Genomic DNA, 26,542 nt, shown 5'->3' on the forward strand with positions numbered 1-26,542 from the left:
TAAGGTAAGGGGTATGAGGTGTAGGTGGTGGATGTAAGGTAAGGGGTATGAGGTGTAGGTGGGGGATGTAAGGTAAGGGGTATGAGGTGTAGGTGGTGGATGTAAGGTAAGGGGTATGGAGTGTAGGTGGGGGATGTAAGGTAAGGGGTATGAGGTGTAGATGGGGGATGTAAGGTAAGGGGTATGAGGTGTAGATGGTGGATGTAAGGTAAGGGGTATGAGGTGTAGGATGTAAGGTAAGGGGTATGAGGTGTAGGTGGGGGATGTAAGGTAAGGGGTATGAGGTGTAGATGGTGGATGTAAGGTAAGGGGTATGAGGTGTAGGATGTAAGGTAAGGGGTATGAGGTGTAGGTGGTGGATGTAAGGTAAGGGGTATGAGGTGTAGGTGGTGGATGTAAGGTAAGGGGTATGAGGTGTAGGTGGTGGATGTAAGGTAAGGGGTATGAGGTGTAGGTGGTGGATGTAAGGTAAGGGGTATGAGGTGTAGGTGGTGGATGTAAGGTAAGGGGTATGAGGTGTAGGTGGTGGATGTAAGGTAAGGGGTATGAGGTGTAGGTGGGGGATGTAAGGTAAGGGTAGCAGTGTGGCTCCATTTTGGGTCATTGTGTATTTGGCAAGAATTAAACAGGGTTCCTCAGGCTTTAATAAGGGGGACCTGAGTCAGCCAGTCACTGAGGAGAAAGTCAACTATAAATACATTCTGTACAGGATGCCTCCATTTTCATTTCACTTTCCCTGACTGGTAGGGTTGGGTACCGTTCACATTTCAGAGAGAGATTCAGAGATTTTATTTGCCATGTATGGACGAATCCACATTGGAATACAGGTACAGAGCAAACACTGTTATCCTATTTTGTTTTGGTGTGTTATTAGTCAGGTTGTGGAAGTGCTGTTTTTGTGTGTCTGTGCATCATGCACTTTGATTATGCACTTTTACTGTAAATTGTGCCTCTCTGCATTATGCACTTAACTATGATATGCACTTTTAGGGGATGTTGATATCAACTTTTAGCATTTGTCCTTTTATACTGTCTGTGTTTTTACATATTTTTTTCTGTACTGTTTCTACTCTGCTCCTGTATTGGATTAGTTGTAGACACACAGTGTTTGCTCTGTACCTGTATTCCAATGTGGATTCGTCCATACTGTACATGGCAAATAAAATATCTGACTCTGACATTTGAACCGATACTGGTACCGGTACCCAACGGTAACTTTTTTCCGGTACTTAACATTTTGTTGTTTATCGTTGCAACACACCACATACAATAAATCACATGATCATGTATTGTGTTTTTAAATGCATATGTAACGGGGAAGTCCGTGGGTATGTCCACAGTCACTGAAACAGGTGTGTTGACGGGTGACTGTGGCAGTGCGGGCTGGTAAGTTAAACTCACTTCCTCATAACAGGGTTAACAGACGCATAGGTACGGTAGTTAGGAGTGAATTCACTTCTTAGTGCAGCGGCCTGTGTCGTCGCCCGCGGACGCGGGAGCCCCCTGTTCGACTCCCCCTCGGGACATTCTCATTTAACATCAAACACAACGCAGACCCAGTATGATCCGTCACACATAAATAGCAACATTATCTGACCATCCTCAGTAAATATTATCAAACTCCTCTGACCTCGTCTGGTCTTTCCAAAGACCAAAGAGACGGGACAGGAAGATATGTTTTTGTGGAAAAGGCTCCCTCTTGTCTAGTAATATTACACTCTTATACTAAACATGTAAAGGTACAGACATTTGGTACCGATTGATCTAGTGTGTGAATCGGTACTCAGTAGTACCGATGTAATTCGGTCGGTACCCTTAAAAGCACCGAGCTCGGTACCCAACCCTACTGACTGGAGGTTTGTACACATTCTACTAGTGCTGTCCACGACTACAGACATTCACAGTCGACCAACAGTCAAGGACTTTGTCAACTAATCGATCAGTTGATTTCATTGACAAATGTATACAAATGTAGGTTCCCACATACAACCCTCTAAATCTCGTACTTGCCAGAGATGTGCTCATCATTTAAAATCTTGTACTTGCTAGGGATGTGCTCATCATTTTAAATCTAGTGCTGACCAGAGATGTGCCTATCATTTTTAATATCGCACTTGCCAGAGATGTGCCTATCATTAAGTATGAAAAGAAATAACTATATAAAACTTGTCTAAGTATTATACAAAGACCCATCGGCCATGATTACAACAGGCACAATCATCTCTGAAATATTTCCGGTATCACGCTCTGCCAGACAGGGTTGTCCTCTTAGTCCCGGACTGTTCAATCTATCATTAGAGCCTTTAGCACAATATATAAGACAATCCCAATCCATAGAACCTATCGTAATCAAGGGCACACAACAAAAAATTTGTTTATATGCGGACGATGTAATATTGTTCATGAAAAACCCCAACACCACATTGCCTCATCTGCTCAAGTTGATTGAGGACTTTGGTGATTTATCGGGATTTAAGATAAATTGGCCGAAGTCGGCTTTCCTTCCACTTAACACCCCTGCAAAAAAAGATACAACCCTCCCAGGACAGATACCGATGGTAAAACATTTCAGATGCTTGGGAGTGGAAATATTCCCTACCATAAGACAAACGGTGAAGCACAACTACACAAAAATCCAAAACAAAATCAAAGACGACCTTGATAGATGGGCAAAACTTAAGAACACAGTACAAGCACGGATATCAATAGTTAAGATGGATGTACTACCTAAAATCAACTTCTTCTGTTCAATGCTACCGTTACCCCCTCCAGAGGGTTACTGGAAAAGATTACACTCCTCCACATACAAATTTATTTGGAATAACAAACCACCACGTATAAAAAGATCCACCGCACAGAGAAATAAAGCAGATGGTGGCATGGCATTTCCAGATTTTTTCCTATATTTTAAGGCGTACTCATTAAGTCCATTGACAACATGGTTTGACTCCCAAGCATTAGCATCTTGGAGAAAAATAAAAGAAAACATAGTAGCCCCACATAGACTGAAGGACATAGCATACACTAAACTACCAATCAAGCACTGTGAACGAAAATTTGGCCCCATAATTACTCATGCGATCCGGATATGGCGTGAATCACAAAAAAAAAATCCTAACCCACAAGAATGGCACAATCATACTCCCTTATTCAATAACAATGCTCTCTTAATTGGAAAACGACCTATAAGATTCCCTATATGGGAAGAGCAAGGCATACACTCATTAGGGGATGTTTTTAACAAACAGGGTTTTTGTAGTGATAAAGAAATACGCAAAAAATTTAATCTCACCAAGTCCACATGGCTTTTTCACAAACAGTTAGAGCTATGTTTGAAGTCTCATGGTGTTCCATTAGACAGACCAATTGAACACCACAGATACCACAAATTCTTCTACTCAAGAGAGACATCGAGAGGTTTTGTTTCAGAATTTTATCATCAATTACTAACGTCCTCGTATGAAACCCTCCAACTTGACTCTGTCTGGAGGAGGGATATACCAGACCTGGAAAATGACTTTGATTGGCAAGGAGCCTGGGCAAATGTCCGACTTACATCAAGGAACCCGGATCATCAACAAATCAATCTTAACTATATTCACAGGACATACTTGACGCCTATAAGACTGTGCCGAATGGGGCTCAAACAAGATTCAAAATGCACCCAATGTACAAATGGGGACGAAGGGACATTTATGCACATGTATTGGGACTGCTCACCAGTTAAGGCATTCTGGAAAGATGTGACCCAACAAATATCAAAACTCGTATCTTGGAATATACCTGTACACCCCTCGGTATTGCTGTTGAATGATGTTTTTGAGTTTGCAGTGAATCCACAGCTAAAGAGATTGGTTTTATCGGGTATCACAGTAGCCAAAAAGCTGATCGCATCACGCTGGTTTCAACCGGAAAAAATGTGCCGTAAAGTTTGGTTTCTTACATATCTCGATGTAATTTACCATGAAATATCTACAGCAAGAATTCTGGGTCTCAATGAATCCAAAATGTCAATGTGGTTAGAAGTGGTGGAGAGAATAAAAGCTAGCTTATAATGGTAGTGTCTGGTTAGGTGCGAGGGATAGTGGAGGTACTTCTCAAGGTGGGGTCCGGGAGGGGGGGGTTCGAGCTGAGCATATGTGTGTAGTTTTTTTTTTAGATAACAGGTATTATGGGTATATCTTATATAAAACAACTAACCAAAAGGTGATCTCATTGGATGTGCCCTGACAATTAATGCTTGTATATCTTATCGTGTGTTGTCATGTTTGTTTATATGTGTGTTTAAAAAATAATAAAAAAATAAAATACAAAAAAAATAAAACTTGTCTAACAAAGATTTGGTCGGCTAAGACCGGTTAATTTACCGGTTAATCAAGACCGGTTAATCAAGCCCTGCCCTCTTTTCTTGATCCTCCAATCACAACTGTAGGATTTGCCTCCTTTGGATTGGAGGATCAAGAAAAGAGGGCGGGACTTGACATAGGTCAATCAACTACGAGGGGGCAGCCTTAATTTTTATTTTTTTTTATAATTTTTTAGCATTTTTACAGCTTTTTCTTGGTCACGCAGGACCGACAGAGGAGAGGGCGAACGGGAGGAGAGGTGGGGAGGACATGCGACAAATAACGTCGGGTGCTGGGATCGAACCCGGGTCGGCCGCGTAGGTGCGCGTGGCACTATGGTACGCGCCACAAGGGCGCCCCAAGCAGCCTTACATTTTAAAGATGTATTCCTCTTTGTTTTACCGCTTGGAATACAGACAAATAAATACATGAATATTAAAGTGGTCTTGGGAACAAGTGAAGGACAAGCATGGCGGTGAATTTGTAGACCTTTCCCCAAAGCGTTCAATATTTTGCTCACAGACCAGGTGTTAGTTTACAACCATCAGGATTCTGTGCTGCCGTCGCTTCAGCAGCGGACTAACTAGGCTGAGGCTCATTGAAAAACAAACACGCGGGTAGAACCTGAAAGTAGAGATGGGCATTTCATTCAGAAGACCAGACATTCATCGAAAAATGTGGCAATATGGAGATACAAGGTTTTCACCTGTACATCTGTGATATGTTACAGTAGTTGGGAGGAACATTTTCACCATAGAGACCTGATTATATTGTACGAATTCGGGACTCCCTAAAAGCCAGGCATGTCACACCCTGCCTTTTAACATGTGGATACGTGGCTGTGTTTGCAGGCCTAAAGCTATATTATATATTATAGCTATGGATCTAATAATATAGTCGATTGTCATTGAGTTTCTTCCGGTCAAGATGCAAAAAACAGAGAATTTTTCCATCCATACATTTCCGTTTTATACTGTCGTGAATATGAGTGTAGTTTCAGGGCGGTCTGGTGTAATTTCCAAAATGCTCCGTAATGGCCGGCAACGTGTATTCTAGTAAAAGTGTTATCGTTTCTTCCCTGGACTAGCTACTGTTCTCAAATCAAATTTAGATTATCGGTATTATGTTTCATCATGGATGCATGAAAGGGGGGGGGGGGGCGCCCCTCTGTGCTTTGATCGCTACCAACGGAGCACGCCACACACACACACCACACACGCTCCTGATCACATGAAAGAATGTTTGGATCAACACAATATTGATACCATTTAGCCCTTACCTTGACCAGGATCTGTCCCGAAAAGAATATTCCAATGATCTGATCGCCATTCCAAGTACTGATCGCGATCGTGTTTCCAACGTAATCCAGCAATGAACATGAACCCGGGGGGCCCGACTCTCGTCAATGCATGCGTTATAAGCGTTTGCCCTGCCCGAGTAGTTAGACTCCGATTGCAGGCCGCAGATCGGCCCAGATACCAAGCCAAATCGTTTCAAATGGAGTGCAATAGCAGCCGCAAGGCGGCAGGCGGCATTATTGGACTTTTGCGATCTCAGACCCATCCCCAGTGATAACACACAGCTGCCTGCATGTTTATGAATGGAAATAGCGAATAAAAGAAATAACGATCCAATAACAAGTATACTCGTTGTTGGCGTTATTCGATTGGCGGGCTATAACGAGTATACTCGTTGTTGGCAGCTATTGAGTTAACCTCATTGGATCTCACACCCTGCCTTCACCCTATCGTTAACCTCATTTGATCCCACACCCTGCCTTAACCTCATTGGATCTCACACCCTGCCTTCACCCTAACCTTAACCTCATTGGATCTCACACCCTGCCTTAACACATTCGGGACGGGCCACGGATAAATCTGTGGTTCGGCGCCATGCTTAAAGGACCAACCACGGACATGTCCGTGGCAATGTTGTTTTGGCTTTTATTCCATTTTAATAACCTACTCAAGGTCACAGAGCGGCACTGCAGAAGTACCCTACTCTTTGAATTCGAAAAAGTGCATTACCGGCCAGATCCTCTTAGGGGCGCTATCTCGATAATGCAGTGTTCCCTGTGGCAGAAGTTGTCTTGTTTTTTCTGGATTTCCAATGTACTTTTCTACTAACCTGAAGCGATGCCTATAGCCTGTTACACGGATTACGTTTTGGGACGCGGATTTCACTATGCAGTAAAGGAATATATCATCAGCCAATGGACATATCGATCTACCAGATGGCGATCGATAACTGGGAAATGCTCTGGGGGATCCAACCGGCCCACGGTAAGATCTTTTTCACATAAATTACACGCTGATCAGGCATTGTTTTGATAGCCATCCACCCGGTCAACGAATGTGGCTACTGAGGCTAACACGGTTATTGGTAATCAATAATCAGAAACAACGTCCCCCGCCCCCCCCCCCCCCCCCCCCCCCCCCCCCTTCATGCATTCATGGTGGACCATCAATACCGATCATATGCAGTTTGAGTTTTAACTGTAGCTTCTGTATATCCGAAATGCCATTGGATTTAACGTTAGTAGCTTAGCGGCCTGTATCTCGCCTTCAGGAAATATCCTAGCCGAAATCCCTTATAACGCTTATATTCAAGACGCTATAAAATGAGAACGTATTGATGAAAAAATTATTTCTTTAAGCCATTTTGAAGGGACGGTTTATGGTCTCAATTGACAATGAGAATGGACAGATAGCAATACTATAAAGTATAGATTTAGCTCTACAAACAGGCCCCACGGACTATGCAAGTCTGTTTAGAAATGCTGGCCGTTTAGCGTGAGATTAGACGCATCCAAGTGGCCGGGAAAGTGTTAACCCTAACCGTATCTCCATGTATGCCCACATGAAACTGAACAGAGAGATGATGGTAGACTATCTAGGAACCATCAGGCCATTGTGGCGTCGACATGGTACAATAGTAAGATAGGGGTGTGTGTGTGTGTGTTGTGTGCTGTGCGTGTGTGCGTGTGTGTGGCGTCCTCACTTGAGTCGGGGACAGTTGAGTCCCAGTGTGGTGAGGGAGGCGTCTGTGATGTTACTGCAGCCAGAGACACAGAGGATCTGCAGCTTGTGACAACCACGGCACAGAACTGACCAGCCCGTCATCAGTGATCTGAGGAGACAACAACAACAACATGTCAACAACAACAACAGCCACGGCACGGGCTGACCAGCCCGTCATCAGTGATCTGAGGAGACAACACAACAACACTGTCAACAACAACAACAGCCACGGCACGGGCTGACCAGCCCGTCATCAGTGATCTGAGGAGACAACAACACGTCAACAACAACAACAACAGCCACGGCACAGGCTGACCAGCCCGTCATCAGTGATCTGAGGAGACAACACAACAACACGTCAACAACAACAACCACGGCACAGGCTGACCAGCCCGTCATCAGTGATCTGAGGAGACAACACAACAACACGTCAACAACAACAACAACAACAACAGCAGCATTGTACAGATGTCGACTATTTCATTCCTTGCCCATCACATGCAAAACTGGCCTATTAAAACTACCTCCCCCCCTCACTCCTCTCTGCCCCCCCCCTCTCTCCTCTCTGCCCCCCCCTCTCCTCTGCCCCCCCCTCTCTGCCCCCCCCCTCTCTGCCCCCCCCCTCTCTCCTCTCTGCCCTCCCTCTCTCTCCTCTCTGCCCCCCCCCTCTCTCCTCTCTGCCCCCCCCTCTCTCTTCTCTCTGCCCCCCCCCCTCTCTCTCCTCTCTGCCCCCCCCTCTCTCTCCTCTCTCTGCCCCCCCTCTCTCTCCTCTCTGCCCCCCCCCTCTCTCTCCTCTCTGCTCTGCCCCCCCCCCTCTCTCTCCTCTCTGCCCCCCCCCTCTCTCCTCTCTGCCCCCCCCCCCCCCCCTGGTCTCTCACTGTGCAGCTCTGCATGTTGATGGTGGTGAGGTCTGGACAGTGTGCCCCCCCCCCCCCCCCCCCCCCCCCCCCTGGTCTCCACGGTGCAGCTCTGCATGTTGATGGTGGTGAGGTCTGGACAGTGTGCCCCCCCCCCCCCACCCCCCCCCCCCCCTCGTCTCTCACGGTGCAAGCTCTGCATGTTGATGGTGGTGAGGTCTGGACAGTGCCCCCCCCCCTCTCTCCTCTCTCCCCCCCCCCCTCTCTCCTCTCTGCCCCCCCCCCCCCCCCCCCTCTCACGGTGCAGCTCTGCATGTTGATGGTGGTGAGGTCTGGACAGTGTGTGTGCCCCCCCCCTCTCTCCTCTCTGCCCCCCCCCTCTCTCCTCTCTCCCCCCCCCCCCCCTCTCCCTCCTCGGCCCCCCCCCCCCTCTCTCACGGTGCAGCTCTGCATGATGATGGTGGTGAGGTCTGGACAGTGTGCCCCCCCCCCCCCCCTCTCTCTCACGGTGCAGCTCTGCATGTTGATGGTGGTGAGGTCTGGACAGTGTTTCTGCAGGTGTCTCAGCGCTCCGTCGTCCAGCTGGAAACAAAGAAAGAGAAAAAAGGTTAGATCAATAGTGTGTGTGTGTATGTGTGTGTGTCTGTGTGTGTCTGTGTCTGTGTCTGTGTCTGTGTGTGTGTGTGTGTGTGTGTGTGTGTGTACCTGTGTGTGTCCATGTGTGTGTGTGTGTGTGTGTCCATGTGTGTGTGTGTGTGTGTGTGTGTGTGTGCGTGTGTACCTGTGTGTCTGTGTGTGTGTGTGTGTACCTGTGTGCAGCCTCTGAGGAACAGAGCTCGTAGACCAGTGCAGCCCCGAGCCAGAGCCTCGACCCCGTCACGTGTGATCTGGTCGCACCACGACAGGTTCAGCATCTCTATCATCCTGCAGCCATCACTGAGGACACACACGCACACGCACACACACACACACACACACACACACACACACACACACACACACACACGTACAGACACACACACACACACATCACACACACACACATCACACACCCACACACACACACACACGTACACACGTACAGACACACACACACACACACACACACACGTACAGACACACACACACACGCAGACACACACACATCACACCCACGCACACACACACACAATATGAGAAACACGCATTACATTGTCCATTTTCAGGCTCTTGCTGCATAAGTATGTCAGCACATAGGGGGGCGGAGCTAGGCGATTATGGAGTAGACGTGTTTCACGTGAGCTCCCTTCTACCGTGCGGAATATACGTTTTTCCCCATTAGTCTTTATTTTATTTTTATTTGTTTTTTGTCTGCTTGTTAAGTCGTCGAGTTTCAACTACTGTCGTCAACTTTTTTCGACTTTCTGCGATGTCGGTGGTGGAAACCAGATCCATGAGCGCTCCAGCCAGCAAACTACCACCGGGCCTGGCCGCACCATCGCCCGGTGTCGGGGAGATAAGCGAAGCTGTGCTCTCGGTCATGACCAAGCTCCATGCAGAATCTGAGACACGCTTTGCTGAAACACAAAGAAAAGTGCTGGCGGATTTTTGTGATAACCTTCATCGAGAGATATCAGAGGAAATAAGGTTGTCGGTCGTCCCGTTGATAGACAAGATGGAGTCGCTGCACGCTGTCTCCTCGGCTAATGCTATCGAACTAGCTGCGCTAACGACGGAGGCCTCATTACAGGGCGAGAAGATGGCGGATCTGGAGCTCTCCCTACTGGCTAGGCAGGCCGAAGTTGCCAAACTACAGTCGGTAATTGTGGAAATACAGTCCCGGGAGAGACGCTACAACATCAGGATTGTTGGAGTACCAGAGGGCAGCGGGGAAGGCCGTCTCTCTGAGACCATGCTGGAATTGCTGCAAGAAATACTGGGGAATGACGTCCTCCCCTCCCCTCCCGTATGTGAATCGGCCTACAGAGCGGGCAGGACCACTCCTGGAGTGAACAAGGAACCGAGGCCCATCATTGTCAAGCTGAACAGGCTACAGCAGAGAGAACTCATCATGCGGTCGGCTCGTGCCAGAAGGGGTAATCTAAGGCTTGGCGATCACAAAGTGGCCATTTTCGAAGACTTTACGCCGGAGGTTCAAGCACAGAGAGGCGAATACAAAGTGGTCCTGTCCAAGCTATGGAAACTAGGCCTGAGGCCCACGCTATTCGCTCCCGCAAAATTATCTGTGTTGGATAAGGTCGATGGTCGGCGTTCATTTTGGTCGTTGGCTAAAGCGAAGGAATATCTCGAGGGGATAGCAGAGACTGTAGCTTGATATCTATGACGGGTGAGTGACTTGGCGATGTGGGCCTGAATACATTGATAGGGCCGACTATTCATGCTGTTATGCCTAGACATGCTAACTGTCCACTGCCCATCCAACTAGCGGGGCTTCCCAATGACTTCTGTTACTTGCTAATGCTGACCTCATGGTCGTACTTGTGTATCGCCTCTTTGGAAGCTAACGAGCTAGCTGAACAATGTACATAACAGACTCTAACGTGCTATCCGGATTCATCACTAGCTTACGCGCTAGCCTCGGGCTAGCTAGCGGGCTGCGTCTAACGTCTGCGCTGAGACATTCGAGACCCGTTAATATTTACGCACTTTGGTTGTTGTTGCTGTTTAAGTGTCATCGGTTCGCACAATTCAACAGTGATCGGGTCCTTAACTAACTTCTTGTATGCTTTTATTTTTATATCCAGGCTGTTTTGAGCTTTGGGCTCCGGTAGGAGAAGATCGGTTGAATATATATATAAACAATATATGATAACAGGTTGTGTCAGGTATTGCTTATTACCATCCCCGGGTTAATGAATGTGTTTAATTCTATTCTTACAAAGGTTATGTCATTCCAGCCGTTGTGCCTGATCAGAGGGGCACTTACAGGTGTGCACTTTGACCATAACCCCACTTTTTTCCCTTTCTTATTATTGTCGTTGTTTAAATGACATCTGTTTGCACAATTTACCTGTGATCCGATCCTGCCTTAGACTATCTGCTGGTATGCTTTAATTTAATTTTGTTTTGAATTTTCCTTTATCCATTTGTGCTATAACATTGCAACGTTGATGCGCAGACTTGGAAGTAGATGGTTGCAGGGTTGATGTTGAGTTATTATATAATAATGGCTATTTTTTCCATTATAGTTATCTCATGTTAGGGCCAAGGCTCACGGTGGTTTTCGACCGATATCTTTATTGAAACAATATATGATAACAGGTTGTGTCAGGTATTGCTTATTACCATCCCCGGGTTAATGAATGTGTTTAATTCTATTCTTACATAGGTTATGTCATTCCAACCGTTGTGCCTGTTCAGAGGGGCTGTTACAGGTGTGCACTTTGACCATAACCCCCTTTTTTCCCTTTCTTATTATTGTCGTTGTTTAAATGACATCTGTTTGCACAATTTACCTGTGATCCGATCCTGCCTTAGACTATCTGCTGGTATGCTTTAATTTAATTTTGTTTTGAATTTTCCTTTATCCATTTGTGCTATAACATTGCGACGTTGATGCGCAGACTCAGAAATAGATGGTTGCAGGGGTGATGTTGAGTTATTATATAATAATGGCTATTTTTTCCATTATGGTTATCTCATGTTAGGGCCAAGGCTCAGGTGGTTTTCGACCGATATCTTTATTGAATTTTATTTTTATTATTATTTGTGTTTATTGGACTAGTGGGGGTTTAATCAGGGTTTTATCTAGAGGGGGGTCGGAGTGGGGAGCGTCTTATTGGATCCATGACTCCAGTGGGAAATGATAGGAAGATGACCATCCTTAGTGGATGGGGCATAGGGAGGGGATTGGAGAGTGGGTATAGGAGGGCTTATAATAGGACGGGTGGGTTAGGGTTTAGAGTAGAAGGAGGGGGGGTTGTAACTGGGGTGGTATTTTTATGTGTTTTATGTACTGTTGTCTTATATGTGTGTAATTGTTCCTCCTCTGAACTCCTGGGATTGACCGTCTGGGCCCGCCTGGATCAGCGCCTCTGTACTCAGCCTGGCTGCACTGGTATGTTCTCTACGCATTTAGACAAACTCGACCATGGCTAAATTGAATATTTTAATTTGGAACGCAGGAGGTCTTAACGCCCCACACAAGCGTGCCAGTGTCCTTTGGTTATTGAAGAGAAGAAATATTGACATTGCTCTCCTTAGTGAGACGCATTTATTGGTGGGTGATGTGTCGAGGCTAGCAAATCGACAATATCACGCTATCTCCTCATCCTCAGCCGATGATAAGACGAAAGGAGTCGTCATAGTTACAAGACGTAACCTTGATATCAAAGTCCTGGATGTGTGGTCGGACACGGAGGGAAGGATTACTATAGCAAAAGTTGAGTTCTCTCATAGGAAGATGGCAATAATAGCATTGTATGCCCCTAACACATTTGATTCAGCGTTCTATAATACAATCACAAAGAATATGTTGGAACTTACTGGATACGCTCTCATTGTGGGTGGCGATTTTAATGCGTGCTGGGATGCAGAGATGGATAGGTCCGGGCCCTCTGAAACAAGCGACCAAAAACGGTCCTCTAAGGCCCTCAGGATGTGGGCCCAGGACACTGGGCTCGCAGACCTATGGCGCTTATCCAATCCCACCCTCAAGGATTACTCTCACCTGTCTGCCAGACACAAAACCTTCTCTCGAATAGACTATGCATTCACATCCCCTAATTTGTTTGATAGTTTCGACGTCTCATTGGTTCCCCTGGCTCTCTCGGACCACAAGGGGATTTTCCTTGTGGCAACCTTTGGCAGGCTCTCCACGAGAGCTCCCAGGTGGCGTTTTAACTCAACCTTATTAAAGAACGATGATTTCTGCTCTGAGTTCGGGAGTAAACTAGCTGAATTCTTGCAGATCAATGTTGGCACGGTCGATGACCCCAGGGTCCTATGGAACGCATTGAAAGGATTTATCAGGGGTCATGTCACACTTTTCTCCTCCAACTTACGTAAATCCCGATCAAAAAAACTAGAAGGACTGGAAACATTATATGCGGATCTATACGCATCTTTGCAAACTAACTATAGTGAACGACTAAACACACAACGTAAGATAGTCAAGAAGGAAATAAACTCCATACTTAAACAACAGTCTGAGTTCTTGATACATAGGACAAGGCAAAATTACTACTTTCACGGCTCCAGGCCTAGCCATCTATTGGCAATGAAAATACGCTCAAATGATCATTTCTCGGATATCCCCTCGATCAAGACGCGACAGGGTACAATCACTACTGATTCGAAAAAGATCAACGACACTTTTAAAGAGTTTTACTCACAGTTATATAGCTCAGAGGTTAATCTCGACGACTCTAAATTTGAATCGTTCATTGGCGGGCTTGAGATACCCCACATTTCTGAGGAAGAGGCTAAGGAACTGGGGAAACCGATCACCCTTATGGAACTAAGGGAGACGATCGCTGAAATGCAGAGGGGTAAGGCACCAGGCTGGGATGGTATTCCACCCGAGGTGTATTTAGCTTTCTGGGACCAACTGGGCCCATTGATGCTCGATATGATCAATTACGCTATCGAACAGGGGGAGTTCTCAAGAGATGTCAACATGGCGCTGATTTCTTTACTTCTCAAGAAGGACAAAGATCCCAATGATTGTGGTAGCTATAGGCCCTTGAGTCTTCTCGGGGACCGATTTAAAAGTGTTTGCCAAGGTGCTGGCCCGCCGCCTGCAGAGATTTATGACGGTATTGGTACACTGCGATCAAACTGGTTTTATCCCGGGGCGCCTGGCTGCAGATAATCTTAGGAGGCTGTTGCATGTAGTCGATAACAGTAAAGACAATACAGCTCCGTCCACTGTTCTGTCTTTGGATGCCATGAAGGCGTTTGACAGACTAGAATGGTCATACCTGTGGAAGGTACTTGAGGTCATGGGTCTGGGAAAGAATTTTATTCATATGATTAAAGTCCTGTATGCCTCGCCGTCGGCAATGATACTGACAGGCAAAAACTGTTCCACACTTTTCCCAGTCTCCAGATCTTCTAGACAGGGTTGTCCTCTGAGCCCGGGACTATTCGCGCTTTCCCTCGAACCATTGGCCCAATTTATTAGGCAATCAGAGGACATCATCCCCATAATGATCAATAATACACCACACAAAATTGCTCTCTATGCGGATGACCTACTGATTTTTATGGATGACCCTTCCCGGTCGGCCACAAAATTATTGGAAATAATCGACGACTTTGGTAAATTGTCAGGCTTTAAGATTAACTTGAACAAATCAGCCTGCCTACCTCTTAATGAGCTGGCCAAGGCGGTGCGACTACCAGCTGATATCCCCATAGTGGAACATTTTAAATACTTAGGTATAGAGATATTCCCCATGCTGAGTCAAACTACTAAGTACAACTTCACGGTTACTTATGATAAAATACGCCAGGATCTAGACAGATGGTCATCCCTTCCTAACTCCCTACAAGCCCGAGCTTCCATAATCAAAATGAACGTTCTGCCTAGGATACATTTTGTTAGCTCAATGCTCCCCCTGCCCCCTCCAATAGACCACTGGCGCAAGGTACAATCGATGGCATCTAAATTTATCTGGAATAACAAACGCCCGAGAATCAAAAGAGCTACTACTCAATGTAGGAAACAAGATGGGGGCCTCGCAATCCCTGATTTTAAGCTTTATTTCTGGTCCTTCTCACTGAGACCTCTGATGTGCTGGCTAGACCCTGTAGATGCTGTATCTTGGCGCACCTTAGAAGCGGCGGCGGTCTCACCGCTAAGATTGCAGGATGTGGTGTACTCCACTGTCTCTATTTCGAAATGCCGGCTGAGGTATGGACCGATCATAACTCACGTGATGCAAACGTGGCGTAATGTACAGAGGTCGTGTGGGGTTAAATGCCCATGGCACCTGGACTCTCCAATTTTTAATAACCAGCAATTACTTGTTGGGCACAAACCGGTTAATATTCCTCAATGGCAGAGATGGGGAGTTCATACTCTGGAGGATATTTATGATAAGAACGGCCTCCGTGCGTTTCAGGACTTAAGAGAATTTTATGATCTTCCCAGCGAGTCCTTTTTTCTTTACCTTCAACTAAGGTCAGCGCTGAGGGCGCATGGCGTGCCGTGGGCTCAAGCTTTGCACCCACACCCCTTCCTCAGGCTCATAGTGGACAGGACGACCTCCAGAGGGTTTGTCTCAGACTTTTATACGCTCTTAATTCAATCCACGTATAAAAATGTATCATTGGATACAATCTGGCGGGTGGATATCCCGGAGTTGGACCCCGAGTTTGACTGGGATGATGTTTGGGCAAATGTGGCATTATCTTCCCGCAACCCCAATCACCAGCAAATAAATTTTAATTATATTCATAGGACCTATCTTACACCTAGGAAGCTATTTGCTATGGGACTGATAACCGACTCTCGGTGCACTTTGTGCTCTCAAAAGGCCACTGGCACTTATATGCATATGTATTGGGATTGCCCACCAGTGGCCCGCTTCTGGAGGTCAATAACGGACAAACTTTCAGATCTGTGTGGCTTAACTATCCCATTCACAGCTGTTACGCTACTCCTGAACGATATAACGACACTACCTGCGTCCGTTCAACTAAAAAGGGTTGTCCTAGCGGGTGTCACAGCAGCGAAGAAGCTAATAGCAATGAGATGGAAGGAGCCTGAGAAGCTTACAGTGATTAACTGGTCCCTAACACTATTGGATGTGATTTATCTTGAGATATTCACGGTGATTGGGGTGGGACAGGCAGGTATTGACCTGTGGTTTGCAGCAGCCGAAAAGGTCAGGACCGCCGTGTGCGGCTGAGCGGGGTTGAGGTGCGTGTTCGGGTGAGTCCGGGGGTCTCTTGGGAGGGGGAGGAGGAAATGTTTTGTCCGTCTTGTCTTTTGTCTTGTCCTCTTGAGTTTAGCTGGGGATTTTATGGGGGGGCAGCTATTTAACTATTTCTTCACTGTTTGGTCACTTTTACACGGTCTCTGTGAGTCTATGGAACACCTCTACAGGTTTTTGTTTTGTCATGAAGGTTCATTGCTCTGTTTTCGGGTCGTGTTCTCAAAAAGTGGTCCTTGTGGTGAATTGGAGATGTACGTTTTATTAATATAGGGTCACACAGCCGGGAATCGGGGCTGAACACTGGGAAAGACCATTTATTGGATAGTACCCCTTGGATTTAAAATTTAGAAGGTTGAACTCTGTTTTCTTTTCTCTTTGTCTGTATAAATTGTTATTCTGTATTATTATTGTTTTTGTTATTTTCTTGTGAAGTTCTATGTATTGTGATTGTGTTTAATGTGTTGTCTTGTTTCATGTGAATAATAATAAAAAAATTTGATCAAAAAAATGTCAGCACAGAGCAGCACTCGCGTGGATATACAATTTTTTTTAAATCCCGCTTTCCAAAACCACCCCGGGGGCCGGATGCGTAGACAACACCCCTGGTGAATGAATGAAAACTTTATTTAAGGGGGAACTATCTTATAAATGGCCTTTTTCAATGTTTAGCATTGTTTCCTAGCTATGTGGACTTATATTAATATGATCTATGTCTCTAATTATCATATTGGCGCATTCTTCCAATTCTCCTCTCACAATATTCACCCTCACTGAACTGAGTCATCTGAAAATGTGATGATTTGTGATGTCAGAGAGACACCGCTGCATGATAATGTTCAGGCGAGTCAGTAACTTACCATTGTGGTTGGAGCCCAGCCTCAAAACGGCTTAGGATCTTGAGGTAGAAAAATGCTGTTTTTGAGGACTTGATTAGAAATACAAAACAATGAATTAAAAAAAATAAAAAATTACAGAGGTGTTCCATAAAATCACAGGAATTGTGTAAAAGTGCCCAAATAGTGAAAGAAATAGTCAAATAGTTCCCCTTTAACAGATTGCAGAATGGGTACAATACAGTACGGCTCAAGACACACGATTGTTAAGGGGATGCAGACCAGAGAAAGACGTTTGTCTTGTTTATATCAGGGTCCCCCATTTTCAATTCATAATGATTTGGGTTTGGTTAAAGAGCTTTGGATAAGTGCGTGTGCGTGTGTCTGTACGTGTGTGTGTGTCTGTACATGTGTGTGTGTGTCTGTACGTGTGTGTGTGTGTCTGTACATGTGTGTGTGTGTGTGTGTCTGTACGTGTGTGTGTACGTGTGTGTGTGTCTGTACGCACGTGTGTGTACGTGTGTGTGTGTGTCTGTACGTGTGTGTGTGTGTGTCTGCATGCGTGTGTGTGTGTCTGTACATGTGTGTGTGTGTGTACGTGTGTGTGTGTGTCTGTACATGTGTGTGTGTGTGTCTGTACGTGTGTACGTGTACGTGTGTGTGTGTCTGTACGCACGTGTGTGTACGTGTGTGTGTGTGTCTGTACGTGTGTGTGTGTGTGTGTGTGTCTGCATGCGTGTGTGTGTGTGCGCGTGTGTGTCTGTACGTGTGTGTGTGTGTGTGTGGTGTGTGTGTGTGTGTGTGTCTGTACGTGTGTGTGTGAGTGTCTGCATGCGTGTGTGTGTGTGCGCGTGTGTGTCTGTACGTGTGTGTGTGTGTGTGTGTCTGTACGCGCGCGTGTGTGTGTGTGTGTGTGTGTGTGGTGTGTGTGTGCGTCACCTGAGGGCCTTGAGGGAGTGGTTGGTGAGGGACACGCAAGACGTGAGGTCCAGCTGTCTGAGCTTGGAGCAGAACTTGCTGAGGCTGAGGCAGGTGCTGTCCGTGATCTTCGTGCAGCCGTTCAGGTTCAGGACCTCGATGTTCCTGCAGTTCTGAGCGAACGTCCTGAGAAGAGACGAGGTCACACGGCCAACCGTCAACATTTCAGATGGAGGACGAGGACAGGGACATGTCGGGGCGTCCCGGGGGCACATGCTGCGCCATCGCAGCGTCCCGGGTTCGAATACGGCCGAGGACATGTGTTGCACCCCCCCCCCCCAATCTCGCTCTAAATCTTTTCTTTTTATAAAATTAAATAAAGGAACATGGGATTGCGCTTACCATCAGACAAGAAGATAGATACCAATTTCCTCTCTGTGCGTTCAGTAGAAGGCTATCCAGCTACAAGCTAGCCTAGCTTAGCACAAATGAATGGAAGTTGATAAGGACCAGCTAGCCTAGCTGTTGGACAAAAACACCTCTCCCGGAGTTTTAAGCTAGGTTAGTGGTCTTAACACATTAACGTAAGGTTATGTATATAACCAAGTTCTGTGAATTATGGTGACGCTCAGCATCATACTGCACTGTACTTCACTTCGTGCATGAGCACTGAATAAAAAATTCCACCATGTACCTTTACATCCCAACATTCGTCTGGCCACACCCCCATCCGCTTACCTTCATAAGCAGGTGTGTGGTCACCTACTCGCCTCCTTCCCGAACTTTCACCACAAGGCGAGATCAAGGGCTGCAGCGGCGTCTGATGCTGAGCGTCACCATTACTCACAGAACTTGGTTATATAAATAACCTTACGTTCTGTTTCATTATGGATCTCGCTCAGCATCATACTGCACAAGGGAGGCTGAGCGAGAGCCATAGCCCGACAAATGTACCCCGCTGAGGCCCCCCACAACCATCAGACCGGGGAGGACCGAGCCCCCCCGACCCTCCCTAATGGAGGATACCCCCCCTATTGGAGGCTTACGGGAGGGAGACGGATCCGACCATGCGAAGAGGAACTCAAGCAACCCAACGCACAGGGTGAGCAGACCGTGGCTTGACCCCACGACTACACACACGCACAACCCGCATGCCACCAGGGAACGAACGGAAGGAACAACCTCGTTACTGCCCCCAAAATCACGGGGTCAAGAGCAAACCCAACCCCGTGGCAAGGCTGTAGCAGCGGAGCGCGAAGGAAGACCCAGACCCACGAAGGGACTGGATCCCCCGGAAAAAGGGGGCCCGGAGAGGTCAATGACGCCAGGCATCAAGACCCCACCAGGCGGTCACTCAGTGACACCGCCCCCCCACATCGCCAGCGTATTCGGATAAGGCCCCTCCAAGAGCGGGCCCTTTCCCCCCAATAGCACACCACCTGGCACACTGACCCTGTAGAACAGGCAGTCAGCATGGCCGTAAGCACTCAAAAAGGTTAACCAACGGAAGCAGGCAGCGCACCGGGGAAACCAGGCAGCAGGCTGTAACCTGAGCCTGGAGCACTGCGGACGAGACAGGCGCCAAAGGAGTCAGCTGAAAACAGCCCCCCCGGCGGAAGGGGCGTATGCTGGCGTTGTTGATCACCATGACAAAGCCTCCATAAAGAAAAACCCACCCAGAGGGGTCGAGGCAGAGAAGGCTGACATGATTGGCAGACGTCATGAACGTGCAGGGGCACACTCAACCGGGCAACCCGGGAGTTGACACTGCTCCAACATACCAGGGAATCAACTACCCTCTCGGTACAGACGGTGGTTGTTCCTATAACCCCTCAAGAAAAAAGGGTTATACCAGGCCTACGGTATCAACGAAACTTTACTTCGGACCGGGCCCGGCGGCTCGGGAAGCACACAGGGTTACCAGAGGAGGTCCAGAAGACCACCCCAACAGCCCCCTCTTCGCCATGCGTGAGAGAGGAGCGAAGAAAGGAGAACCAGCCCCTTATGATAGTGCCAGGTACAAAAGAGTACCAAACAAGGGTCTCCATAACGCCTAACCCTGTGACACCCGGGCCGACCCGGCATTTTTCCCCCTGAAAAAAGCCCAAGTCCCTCAGGGTACCAGAACAGCAGATCTGCATCCCCGGCGGACAACGGGTTAACTGACCTGGACCAGCGTGACCAGAACCAGTCCCGTGCCCTAACCACGACGACATGCCCACTCCAGGAGAAGGGGCAGATATGCGTGTTGATCTAAAACATGAAAAGAGGGCGCCACCCAGACGGGCCGGTTTGAACCGTGCTCGGTGGCCCACCCCAAGGGTGTGAGACCCCTCTACCTATGTTCTGATCTATTCCGTTAACATCCCCCAGATATGAACGAGAATTCATCGAGACAACCTAGTAAACTGGCGCTCGGAAGAGACAAAACTCCATCCCAGTTGCCCTATAAAAACGCTGTTTTAATAACAAGCAACCAAGGCGCACTTAGCCCCTGCGTGATTCCCATCAGAAACACCCAGAGCCAGCACTTACATACGCGTAGAGAGCCAAACACATCAATGGATAGTCTAGCAAGCAGGGTTAGAAATAAAAAAAAAATTCAAGGGCTTTTTTTGCCCCCCTTAATTGATTTTCGGGGGATTTTTTTTGTATTTCGGGGGCACAACATTTTTCTAATGAAAATTAACATAAAGATTATAAAACATTGTTGACACTTTTTTTTACAGTCTTCGTCCCTATGTTTGATAACGTAATGTTAATGTCTCCATATATAGGGCTCTACGCTAACCTTTTTCCCAAGGAGCACATGTGCTCCTAAATAAAATGTTAATAAATAAAATCTAAATACAAATTTAGGAGCACACCGAAATTTAGGAGCACAGTGACAATTGTTCAAGTAACACACACACACACGATGTGTGACATGGCTTGGTTTCATGTTTTGAGGTACCTTCAATTATCTGTAAATAATACATACATACTCTATTTAAATAGATTAAATATGATTGTCCCTGAGGGCAAGTTGTGTTGTTGTCAGATCGTCAATGAAATACGTTGCACGCTCAGCGCTGTGGAATGAAGGAAATGCGCATCGGGATCGGATTTGGATGTTATTCTTTGGAGTTGTGTTACAAATGGAACGGTCTTTCCCCGCCAAACACAAGTTACTTAACGTTACACAGGTCGCGCTATGCAGATGCTTAGCTTGCTAACGTTAAGATAGCAGTGACTGTGTAACTTAATGTTACACTATGCATGCTTGCTGAAAAGCAGAGCTCTCTGTCTGTCTGTGTTCGCACCTCTCAAGCACCCTGTAACACGCAGCAGGCCCCGCCTGCCTCCCTCCTTGCATTCCACCCAAAAACTGAATTTCAGTCCAGTTTCTGAACTATTAACAGCGGAGCTGTTTTGTAATCTTCACTCGTCTCGCACACTGTCTGCAAGTAAATGATTTTTCCGGTTCGCACACACACATAATATTAGGGGCAAATACGAGGGAAATGCTCGCACTGTAGAGCATATATATAATTATATATATAATTAGTAAACTGTCGGGGGCTTTTCTTGCCCCCCTTAACTGATTTTCGAGGGCATTTGGTCAATTTTCGAGGGCATTTTGCCCCAAGCCCCCGTTAATTTCTAACCCTGCTAGCAAGACACCAAACATTGTTCCTCCAAGTCGCCTGGGAGAATGACAAGGAGCCGTCGTGCTTCATGTTCCTTCCTCTTTTTATTCAAAAAAGAAAGAAACACAGACTGACATGAATCCCACGTGACGCAGCTGAGGGTATTTTTTTTTTACATTTTTACATTCCACCACCCACAGGGAGGAGACGGAAATCCCCAGAGAGACTTCCCACGCGAGCTGTATAGATTGAAAAGAATATATTGCAACATTGCGCTATGTAACACTTGGTTTAGGGCTCTCCGAGGAGGAGGCACTGAACCAATACACACTCAACAATCGAATTGAATCGAATACACACACAATAGAGCAGAACTCCTTTTTGAAGTTCTACTCACCTTGACAATCTAAGGAGGAGGCTCTGAAACTCTGAGGAGGCTCCCTCACTGGGAAGGAGAGTCCGAACTCACAGAAGGCACTTCTCCCAGAGGAGGAGCTTCGTGAGGAGGAGCTCTGACAACTCCCATAACATGGACCTGAACAACCCACGGAAGTCTTACCAACAGAGACGCGCTCAGTGACGTACTCTATGGCGGGGGAATTTCCACGGTGCACACGCCCAATCTTCCAGGGCGTGGGACCAGGAAACTCCCCCCCCCCCCCCTCTTACCCTGTAACGTGCCGAACAGCAACGTGACAGGAACCTTGAAGGACAGGAGGTTTTAACCCCTGACCAATCAGAAAAAGGGGAGGAAAGGATTACCAGTTCACCCCTTTACGACCCCACACCCATGATACGATGTAATGACAAGTAGAGCATGACACAGTCATAGCCCGCTACATGAAGCATTGAACAGCCTCACATAGCTCATGTGCTAACCTGCTATCTGATTTTTACTAAGGAAAAAACACAGAACAGAGAGGGCCCCCTTTAAGAGCCCCGGTACCAGACTTACATATGTGCTTCTGTGGGCCAAACCTAACCCAGTTGTAGATCACAAGACACACACAACCCTTCATCACAACAAAAAATGGCAAAAGTACACTCTTGCTACAGAGGAACACCGTTTTACATAACGAGAGAATACAGAATCCTCGATTATGTATTGGCCACAGGCCTTGCTAAGCACACATGATAAGTGACCAAACAATCTTTTCTTTAGGAAAAAATTGTTTCTCAAGCGGAAAGCACAACCCCAGCAATGTCACTAAGCATAGCTTCATAGGTTAATTAACCCCCTTAGTTGTGAGTTCACGTTACATGAACACACAGTGACAAGACAATTCACACACAACACGCGTCGTATCCTCAATGTATTGCAGCAACACACGTTTTGGAAAACATCGTTATTACAAAACATTTAGAAGGGAAGGAAAGAAAGGCGGCTACGTGGCGTAGTGGGCAGCGTCTCTCGCCACGAATGCGGAGACGCTGGGATCGCCTGTTCGATCCCAGCGCTCCACATTGCTTTCAGTTTAGCTGGTTGTTCATACTAATACACATTGGCCGTATTAGGGGGTGGGAAACTGATGGGTGGGGATTGGGCGTTGTGGACAGCGACTCCTACAGGGTACTCCTCGCCACTGAGAGATCGAGCTGCGCAGGTGAAAAGATGCGACTGCTGTTACCTCAAGTACCGGAGGGGACTTGTGCCATGTATGACTTAGTCCACATTGCAGCCGGCTTGTGGGAGGCAAGAAACAGCGTTCGTGACAGGGGAGGGTTGAATTGGATGATACAAAAATTGGGATGGGAGAAAATATAGAAAAATGGGAGAAAAGGTGGATAAAAAAAAAAAAAGGGAAGGAAAGAAGAATTGTTTAAAGTCCGGTCGGGACCTTCCTACCCTGAGCGCAGGCCAAGAGAACTGCAATCTGGCTAACGGGACACCGAAGTTGAACACAGCATCTCCTGTGTTGGCGACGAGGGTAACGTCGCTGCGCCACCCAGCCGCTACGTTTCTCCATGTTGACGCAGTCCTCGCTGGCAGGGCTCCCGGTGTAGGTTCGACTAACATCCTCTGTCAAAGATGACGTCGTAGTCAGAGTGTTTAAGGCGTTATAGTCATAGAAAACGTTCAACAGTGTAGCATTAAGCTAACAGCCGTCCGACTGATAGCAACAAGCTAACGTTTACTAGCCTGGTAAACACAGCGAGCTAGCGCCGCAGCTAACAGCTGACTGGCTAACACAGTAGGCCACAACTAGCACGCCAGCTAAGCAGCTATCCGACTGATAGCAACAAGCTAACGTTTACTAGCCTGGTAAACACAGCGAGCTAGCGCCGCAGCTAACAGCTGACTGGCTAACACAGTAGGCCACAACTAGCACGCCAGCTAAGCAGCTATCACCTGAACTGTACACAATGACATAACAAGCCACACTTCAGACAGGCCGCTGTCCAAGTCCCTCCCCTAAGAGGGAAAAGAAAAAGAATGTCAAACACAGTTTTCAACGGTGATCCAGACATACAGCGGGGCCAGCACAATTCCCATTTCGGGCTGCAGCCGACTTTGAGCATGGAACTCCAGATAAAGAAGATCCTATGCCCACATTTCCTCGTTAGGGTGTACTTTCATTTTTATGTGAAAGGTGGGGCCTGCACGGGACAGAGAAGCATCCGCTCGAGAATCCTGGGTTCACCAGGACCTGGTCGCGGCCCACTAGATTGACCATCATGGGCGTCAGACCAAGATCCTCCGACCGCCGTTTAAGCCGAGCAGAGGACCCCAGCCTGGAGTCGGCGTTTCGTAAATTGTCAGCTAACCCCCACAGCATCAACAACAACCAGAGCTTGCAAGCAAAACAGTACGTACCCCATCCTGGAAACAACCGCTTCTCACAACAGTCGGTGTTTCCCACAGTCCAGCTGTGTGGCCGGAGGGCAACCCCATCCAGCCGCAGCAAGGAGGACTGTAGCTGGAAAGCATGTCAGCGGCGTGAGCTCCTAATACGAAAAAGCCGTTGAAGGTCAGAATGATCATCATCTTCCAGACACTCCAGTAACGAAGACAATATCGCCGTATTTTCTCGAAATAGTGAGAGAGAAAATAAAGATATGATGTCAACGTATCTTCCCGTTCTTTTGTTTTCCAACTTTCTTCTACTAACAACCTCGTCAAGTGGGGATCTACCGAAGGCACTTCCTTGACGAAGGAAAGTGAAGGTGAAAGTGAAGAAGGAGGCGAGTAGGTGACCACACACCTGCTTATGAAGGTAAGCGGATGGGGGTGTGGCCAGACGAATGTTGGGATGTAAAGGTACATGGTGGAATTTTTTATTCAGTGCTCATGCACGAAGTGAAGTACAGTGCAGTATGATGCTGAGCGAGATCCATAATGAAAAAGAACTGCCACGCTTATATCCATCAATGTATGATCACTGCCACCAGTCTAAGCCTATGGAGATGTTCACCTTCTTTGCAGGGCTATAACTTTTTAAATTGTATTGCTAAATTGACATTACTATGGCCCATTCAACATCGATTATCTATCGTTCAGGATGTAGGAACGTTATACTTTTTCATTCATACGAAAATGCTGTCTAGAATATAAGTATGTTTTTATTGTTTTCTGCAGTAATTCCTAGAACGCTAGTTATAGGCCTAAACGCATATATAGATTATCGATTGCAGTTTATTCGCGATACACGCTATATTAAAAAATCCAACTGAATACGATCCTAAACGTTATGACTCATCATGCGCGGATGAAAGGGGGGGGGGGGTCGTTTATAATTCCGTGATCGTCAGTAAATGCTTTATGTAGTATGGGTGATATATTGATCAGAGCGGTTTGCATTGAAAAGAATAAACCATCAAGCTGAAAGTAACGTTACTGTCCTCTTACCGTTCGCCGATGAGACTGGAGGAAAAAGATCTCACTTATTTGACGTCGATCGACTAGATCCATTTCCGGTTTGTATGGCGCAATAAACGCCCAAATCATATCGATTATTGAGTTATGGCAGCGATCCATATACACGGATGTGTGTCTAGAGTCCCGCAACAATATGTGACTGCCGGACGGAATTCCCAGATGCACCGAGATCACCAGAGATCCATTTCCGGTAGTAACTCGCCCGATCATCCACCAGGCGGCGGTATTGAAGCGTTGCACGGTTGTGCCGAGTCCCACTGTCTCAGCCGAGGCTGGGTGGCGGAATTATGAATACCATGGCGAAAAAATGAAATATGACCTCAATAACGTTGTACGCCGTGGATTGGCGGAATTCGCATGATCAGCAAACCCGTCGTAAGCCGTTTATGGCGGTGGATGTGTTAACACAAATTAATGGATGTTGATACGGACCAGCTAGCTGTTGGTCGAAAAACCCTCTCCCGGAGTTTTAAGCTAGGTTAGTGGTCTGTATCCGCTTCCATTCATTTCCCATACTGTTGGCATGTTCCTTTAACAGGTGGGGGGTCCTGGTCCTAATGTGGACCTGTGTGGTCCATGAAGTGGTTGGAAGACCCCGACTTAGGAGTCTCTTTATAGAACAAACCGGGCAGTCAAGTCAGATGACTACAACAACACAGCCTCGGCCTTTGTGACCTCATAATGACCTCAAGCGGCCGTGACATACAGCACTTCTGGGTCAAAGGTCATGGATTTATTTTTAGTCTGCAGTCCCACTGAACATTCCGCTGTTTGTTTCATGGGTTTATGTCGGAATCAGAATCAGAAATGTCTTTATTGACAAGTAGTTTTCACATACAAGGAATTGTATATGATTGTTTTCGGTGCAACATTAACCGTTTTTCCCGGCCAACCACGGAGATGTCCACGTTTCGGATCCAACGGTTGAGGACCAACCACGGACATGTCCGTGGCAAGGTTGTTTTGGCTTTTATTCCATTGTAATAACCTACTCGATGTCACCGAGCAGCACTGCAGAAGTACCCTACTCTTTGAATTCGAAAAAGTGCATTACCGGCCAAATCCTCTTAGGGGCGCTATCTCGATAATGCAGTGTTCCCTGTGGCAGAAGTTGTCTTGTTTTTTCTCGATCTCCAATGTCGTTTTCTGCTAACCTGAAGCTATGCCTGTAGCCTGTTA

The 26,542-nt window shown here is 46.9% G+C and overlaps 1 protein-coding gene across 1 annotated transcript in view; it reads right to left on the bottom strand.

Moving 5' to 3' along the window:
• fbxl2 (F-box and leucine-rich repeat protein 2) overlaps positions 1 to 26,542 on the bottom strand; it is a 149,359-nt gene that overhangs the window by 11,780 nt on the left and 111,037 nt on the right. The window contains 5 exon segments of the mRNA XM_084312819.1: positions 7,347 to 7,450; positions 7,452 to 7,475; positions 8,731 to 8,805; positions 9,033 to 9,159; positions 17,879 to 18,043. Coding sequence (XP_084168945.1) covers positions 7,347 to 7,450; positions 7,452 to 7,475; positions 8,731 to 8,805; positions 9,033 to 9,159; positions 17,879 to 18,043 — 495 coding nt within the window.

This window comes from Notolepis coatsorum (assembly GCF_963971535.1).
Source record: "Notolepis coatsorum genome assembly, chromosome: 4".
Classification (NCBI taxonomy): Eukaryota; Metazoa; Chordata; class Actinopteri; order Aulopiformes; family Paralepididae; genus Notolepis; species Notolepis coatsorum.